General features: G+C 40.2%; 1 protein-coding gene across 1 annotated transcript; it reads left to right on the forward strand.

Annotated features, from left to right (window-relative positions):
- Nucleotides 1-474: 474 nt before the first annotated feature.
- TMEM52B (transmembrane protein 52B) lies at nt 475-6,645 on the forward strand. The gene is made up of 4 exons (XM_075842422.1): nt 475-513; nt 2,560-2,598; nt 4,068-4,237; nt 5,988-6,645. The coding sequence occupies exons 1-4, from the start codon at nt 476-478 to the stop codon at nt 6,200-6,202; spliced, it is 462 nt and encodes a 153-aa protein (XP_075698537.1). The 5' UTR covers nt 475; the 3' UTR covers nt 6,203-6,645.
- The last annotated feature ends 691 nt before the right edge of the window (nt 6,646-7,336 follow it).

Below are 7,336 nucleotides of genomic sequence, written 5' to 3' on the forward strand. Positions count from 1 at the left end.
ATAGTATGTGTTATTATTCAAGGCAATGGCATCTAAATTGCACAGGTCCAATAGCCACAGCACAGCGCAAAATTCTATGTCAGTTGAGCAATATTATTCATACCTTGACTGATCATAAACTTGTGGGTGTTTGATTTAAAGTTTTCCAACTAGGGGGCATCTGACTTGAAAAATATCATTGTAAATAATCACATTCTTAATGGTTACAAGATTTTCTATTATGATCTAATTAAAAATCACGACATAGAACTTAGATGTCCTCTAACAACAGCTAAAATGATACCTGAAAGGATCTTATTTTACTGGAGCTTTCTTGTTGATTTTCTTTTAAAGGAGACCTAGCAAATGAAGGTTATATTAGAAATGAATCCTAACTGTCTTGACTAGTAACAAATAATTGTTGCACAAATTTACGCAAATATTTTTTTTAATACAATAGTCTGCTTATATATTTGTAATTATATTTTAGGTGTCCATGGGAGTATGTGAAGTGGACTGTGAAAACTCTAAACAGTGAGTCATTTTAGGCTGGAGCTAGACGATGACTGTAGATTGGCTGCTGTCACATTATCATAGCCTATAGAAAAGCATTGACGCACACATCAATAAAAACAAGCAGGTGCACCATATTTCTAAGACACCTGGCCGCCATTGTTTGCATGTTTTCCTTGTGTCCATACATACAGTGCATTAGGAAAGTCTTTAGACTCTTTCACTTTTTTCACATTTTGTTATTTTGAGGCCTTGTGCTAAAATAAAAAATATACAAGTTTTTTTCCCATCATTCTGCACTTAATACCCCATAATGACAAAGTGAAAGCAGAATTTTAGAAATGTTTGCAAATTTATTATAAATGAAAAACTCACATTTTGCAAGGACATAAGTATTCAGACCCTTTGCTGTGACACTTGAAATTTAGCTCTGGGGGTCTCCCATTTCTTTAGCTCACCTTTGAAATGTTTCTACACCTTGATTGGAGTCCACCTGCGGTAAATTCTTCTGATTGGACATGATTTGGAAAGACACACCCCTGTCTATATAAGGTCTCACAGCTGACAATGCATAGCCGAGCAAAAACCAAGCCGTGAGGAGGAAAGAACTGCCTGTAGAGCTCAGAGACAGGATTGCGTGGAAAGACAGATCTGAAAAAGGGTACAAAAAAAATTCTGCTGCACTGAAAGTTCCCAAGAGCACAGTGGCCTCCATAATTCTTAAAGGGAAGAAGTTTAGAACAACCATGACTCTTCCTAGAGCTGGCCGACCCCACCAAACTAAGTAATTGGAGGAAAAGGGCCTTGGTAAGAGGTGACCATGAACCCAATGCCCACTCTGACTGAGCTCCAAAGACTCTGTGTGCAGATGGGAGATACTTCCAGAAGGTCAATCATCACTGCAGCACTCCATCAATCTGGGCTTTATGGCAGAGTGGCCAGAAAGAAGCCTCTCCTCAGTAAAATACACATGAAAGCCCGCCAGGAGTTTGGGGAAAAAAAGCACCTAAAGGACTCAGACTGTGAGAAACAAGATTCTGTGGTCTGATGAAACCAAGATTTAACTTTTTGGTCTTAATTCTAAGTGTCATGTCTGAAGGAAACCAGGCCCTGCTCATCACCTGCCCAATGCCATCCCTACAGTGAAGCATGGTGGTGGCAGCATCACGCTGTGGGGGTGTTTTTTAGTGGCTGTTACATCGACACTGGTCTGGATTGAGGGAAAGATGAATGGAGCAAAGTACAGAGATATTCTTAATGAAAACCTGATCCAGAGTGCTCTGGACCTCAGACTGGGTCGTATAACGTTTCATTAAGCAATGGATAATCTTTAATTGCTAAAACCGTAACAACCCTTTAAGTCATATCATATCTTCCCACTGGGACTCACAACTTAGTCTCCCTTACTCAATTAAATAGGAAATGAATGTGGTATGAAACTGTAGGAGGCAGGCACAATGGACCATAAAAACCTCCATGCAGATATATGGTCTTGCTCCAGGTCAGTTCTGCTATCCACTAAGCCACTTTGCTGTAATGAGCAGAAAATCCATACTTATTATTTAAATGTGTGTTCTCAAAATTACTTTAATTAAAAAAGCAAGCAAATCTTTTTACTGACTGGTATTAAATGCCTCAAAACTTGTCATATTTTAGTTTTACTACAGAAGATAACATATCCTCATTTTAGTCCTGTTCAAAAACTCTGTTAGGGTTCATGCACACAGCAGTATCACAGCTCTATTTTGTATGGTGCCATACTAGGGCTGCCATAGAGTTGCATAAGCCGTCTACTGTACCTCTGTATCATGCCTCCAAGGTAATATGGAGACATACAGAGGTTCTTACAGATTCGTACGGAATCCGGCTGAAAATAAAGCATGCTCCATTGGACCCTGTATGTAAGAAGATATTCTCCCTTAGAAGCAATGCTTATAGGGGGGACGGTGTCTAAAAGTATCTGATTAAATTATTTTGTAAATGTATAAATTGGTGGCATATGAAGGTGCAGTAGGGCCCATAGACTTAGATCTTGTAAGGATTATTTATTTCTGTTTCCGCACACAGCTGCCCTAAGACAGAATGGGTGAGCCAGTGGTACATATGGTAAGACAATTTGCTATAAAATCTAATATAATCTCCTGTACATATGTGTGCACCCTTACCTTTGTTTGAATTTGGTTACGGACTCCAATTTCTCATTAAACCAATCCAATTCAATATTGTGACATTCTAAATGGCTGCTATGCACATCACAACCACTGGGTGGTCCTACATACACACGCACAGCAAAGAAGTCTTGTGACAGAGTATTGCTAAATCAGGTTTATTTTCTTAGCTGGTCATCTCGCACCATATGTGGGGATAAGAGAAAAAGAAAGGAATGGCACATGTGGCACATCTGTAACTTATATTGTTTGATTTTTCTTAAGCTAAGATATCTGATATAAGAATTTGGGGATAATGAGTCAGTTGTGTCTTATATATAAGACACTCTGTTCAACCATAACATTGAAACCACCTGCCTAATATTGTGTGGGTTACCCTTGTGCGGCAAAAACAGATCTGACCCATCCAGGCATGGACACCACGATGCCTCTGAAGGTGTCCTGTGGTATCTGCCACTAAGTCATTACCAGCAGTTCCTGTAAGCTGCAAGGTGAGGCCTCCATGGATCGTATTTTTTTTTTAGCACATCCCAAAATGCCAGGATTCAAGGTTTCCCAGCAGAACACTGCCCAGATCACCACACTGCCTCTGATGGCTTGTCTTCTTCCCATAGTACATTTTGGTACGTGGTACCATTTCTTCCCCATGATAGTGACTCACACTCAACATACAGATGAGGTAAAAGAAAACATGATTTGTCAGACCAGGCCACCTTCTTCCGGTGCTCCATAGTCCAGTTGTGATGCTCACGTGCCTATTGTAGGCACATTTGGTGGTGGACAGGAGCATGGGCACTCTGACCAGTCTGCGGCTACACAGCCCCATACACCTCCAGCTGTGATGCTCTGTGTGCTCTGACACCCTTCTATCATAGCCAGCAGTACATTTTTCGCATTTTGTGCTACAGTAGCTCTTCGGTGGGACCAGACCAGTCAGGCTTGTCTTCGCTCCCCACCCTTATCAATGAGCCGTGAGCGCCAATGACCCTGTCGCTGGTTCACCGCTTGGCCTGCCTCTGACCACTTTTGCTAGGTACTAACACCTGCATACCAAGAAAACCCCACAAGACCTGACATTTTGGAGATGCTCTTATCCAGTCTACTAGCCATCACAATTTGGCCTTTGTCACAGTCGCTCAGAACCTTATACATGTCCATTTTTACTGCTTCCAACACATCAACTTCAAGAATTTACTGTTTACTGCTTGCGCCTAATATATCCTACCCCTTGTCAGGTGCCATTGTAACGATTTTATCAAGTTATTCACTTCTCCTGTCAGTGGTTTTAATGTTATGGCTGATTGGTGTGTATTTATTATATTATTTATTATCTATTTATTATTATTTATTATTTATTTATTATTTATTATCTTTTATAAGAGACATCTGTTCTCTATCCTGTCTTAGGCTTGTGGTTACTGCAGGAGTATTGCTGCTAATGTTTGGAGTCACCTGTGCCTGCCTACGTTGCTGGTACCTGAGACAACGGCGCTGTCCAGAAAGGGCGGGGGAGCAGCCCTGTGAAGTCACAGTCATAGCCATCGACCATGACAGTACCATCCAAAGTACTTTGACCTGTGAGTCACTTAAAAGGACAAACACACATGATTATCTCTTATCAGTTCATTACAGAAATTCCACTTATACGGGTTAATATGCACGTAGTGATTGCTGCACTTTGTGTTAATTGTAGTGTGTGCCTGTGAATTTATATGGATGTATCATGTGGTGGGGGTGGAATTAAACAGCATCAGAATTCATACGTCATTCTATGATATTAGATTGTGTATACCCTTTTTCTCACATCTGCCACATCAGATAATATTGGCTCGGCAGGAAGTTTTATTAAGGTGAACACATATGGTGCTTGGTAACATCAGATGGTACGATTCTCTTATTTTAGTTTATACTGAATCCGACATAAAAACCTACAGTAATGACTCTTATACACTTCTATGGGCAGAGTGGAGCCATGTTTACAAGGGCTTAATACTAAACTAAATTATTTACGTACCACATGGTATTGAGATTGGGAATCACCAAGTAAGAATTTAAAGGCTATGGACACCTTTGCTCTTGGATTTTTACTGTTTATTTGCTTCCTAAATGCAAAATTAAGCAACTTTTGAAATAGCATTAATTAAATATGTCCTACTATTTTGCTGCTGTAGAGTGTATGCAGGTCCTGTAGATAACTGGCTGTGCAGCTGCTTTTAACTCAAATCCGTCATTCGATTTCCTCTGATGGGCTGACGTAGTATCCAAGTATGCAGGGGGGGGGGGGGGCAGATTGCACAGACTGTCAGCAGCCAAGTGTAGATAGGGAGGAGAGCAAAGGGGGAATCACACAGGCTAGTGTAAAGAAATCTGTGCTGATGAAAACTAGTGAAGGCAACAGCATCCTGGAGTCACAGATGTCACATCCACATGAGAAAAGTCTGACACTAGGAGTAGGTTGTACACTGAATTTCAGGGGGTCCTAAAATTAATGAAGGAATGAAAATTGCAGCCTGAAACTTAGTGCAACTTTTTAAATTCCAGGTAACCTTTACAGTATATCAAAATATTTTTTCCCATGTCAAAGGTTTCCATAGCCTTTAATTGAAATGCTGCAGCACAAAGGTAAGTTTTTGAATAGCCCTGTTCTTGAAATGCAATAAAAGTATATTAGGAAATGATTGTATAAGCAATTTCTACTGACTAGGAATGTTTTAATCCAAAGGCACTGCAATGTGAGTGTAAAGCGCACTGGAGGAGATTTAGCTAGAGTCAAAAAATTGTATACACTGAGATACACTCCTCTGTACAACGCCCACTTGGTCTAAAGTAAAAACACGCCCACTTGGGCATTAAGCAACTCATTAGCATAAAACTAAAATCGCTAATAAAGTGGTGAAAACAGATAGTTTTATTAAATAAAAAGCATTACTGTCACCTACATTATAGCGCACATCTCCTTATGTAGGAGACAGGGCACTTATAATGTGGTGACAGAGACTCTTTAAACTTGCAGAGATTAAAAAGAGTGTGGTAAATGGGATTGAACTTTTGTATAATTACATAAAGAAAGATAAGGTAAGATCAGTAAGACTACAGAAGTAATGGATAAATAATTCATTTATTTCCTCATATGGTTACACTTCTCATAAATTCCTGGCTTAATTTCTTAGTCACCTTAAATAGAAATCTATAAACAGATTTTTCGGCAGGAACTTCTATTAAAATACCGTTAGAAGCACAATAACATTTCCATTGATTGTAACCTGATAAATGTATGCATGTCCTTTCTTAAACCCCTGACTCTATTATCTTTTCTTCTTTTAACAGCTCTACAGTCAGTGTTTGGCCCGGCTGCCCGGAGGATATTTGCTGTGTCTCACTCCCATGGTCCTTCACCTCAGTTCCCTTCTACTGGACCAGAGACCCCTCCATGTTATGAGGAAGCCCTGCATATGAGTAGATTCACTGTTGCCCGAAGCACTCACAAACCTCCCCCTCTTGCCCCAGTTCCAGAAGAAAGGAATGAAATTCCTATACCATAAGAAATGGACAAACCAAAGATATAACGACCACTGCACATGCCAACAGTCACTCATAGAACGCAGCGAAATACGCTTTCTCTGCCTCCCATTGAAGTCAATAGGAGGTCAGAGGCGTAAACGCCCGAAGATAGCGCATGTCCCTTCTTTCTCCCGCGAGGCAGTTTTACAGCTCGCGGGAGCAAACCACCCTCGCCTCCCATTGAAATCAATGGGAGGCATTTTCGGGCCGTTTTTGACGAGTTTTGCGGCACGGTTTCCGCGTCAAAAAACTCATAAAAAAAACTCTGTGTGAACCCACCCTAAGGAGTAGAATGTTATTTTCTAAATGAATCACTTTAGTGCATTATATTCAGGATTGTACTGAAGGGGGCACCTCAGGGGCATTTGTGACTATCTTAGTATTATTGTATTGCACTGTCATTAAATTACACATGGAACTGTTATTTGGTGACTGTATGTTAGTATTATATGAGCACTGTATGGTGGAGGTGTCTGCACTGTATTGTTATTCAGGCAACTGTATAGAAGTGTTATTTGGCCAATGTAAGCATTGCATTTTACTTCGAATTAAGCACTGTTTGGTATGGTTATTTGTAAACTGTGTGACAAAACAGTATATGTAGAAGGGGACGCCAAGAGAAGGTACCACACAGGGCAACATCAAACGTACTGCAGGGCTAGCCCTGTGGGACACAATACTTGCCATCAATATAAAGTGAATAAATAAGCTACCTATATAGTGTACGTAAATAATACTTCAATAGTGTACACATAACTAATGCCACCATACTAGGGGTGGACACAGACAGCAGTTAAATTCAAAAAAGGCTGCCTGCCGGCAGAAATAAGCCCTGTTTTCCAACCATTATTAAAGAGTAAAAATAAAATAAAAAAGTCTTTATTCAATTTGCAACAAGGACAGACTACATGAAATTTAAAAGTTAATGTCCATTTCTGACAGCAATTAGCACAGTGCCAGACGTAAGAGCTCTGTCTAGAAAGGGTTAAGTACCACAACCACAGAGCGCTAGTTATTAGTTAGATTCAAAGGTGTCAATAGGACAATTATTAAAATAAAGGTAGAAGCCCCCCCGACATGTTTCGCTACGATGTAGCGTCCTCAGGGGTATCGGG

This window comes from Rhinoderma darwinii, chromosome 11 (assembly GCF_050947455.1).
Source record: "Rhinoderma darwinii isolate aRhiDar2 chromosome 11, aRhiDar2.hap1, whole genome shotgun sequence".
In the NCBI taxonomy this organism is placed as follows: Eukaryota; Metazoa; Chordata; class Amphibia; order Anura; family Rhinodermatidae; genus Rhinoderma; species Rhinoderma darwinii.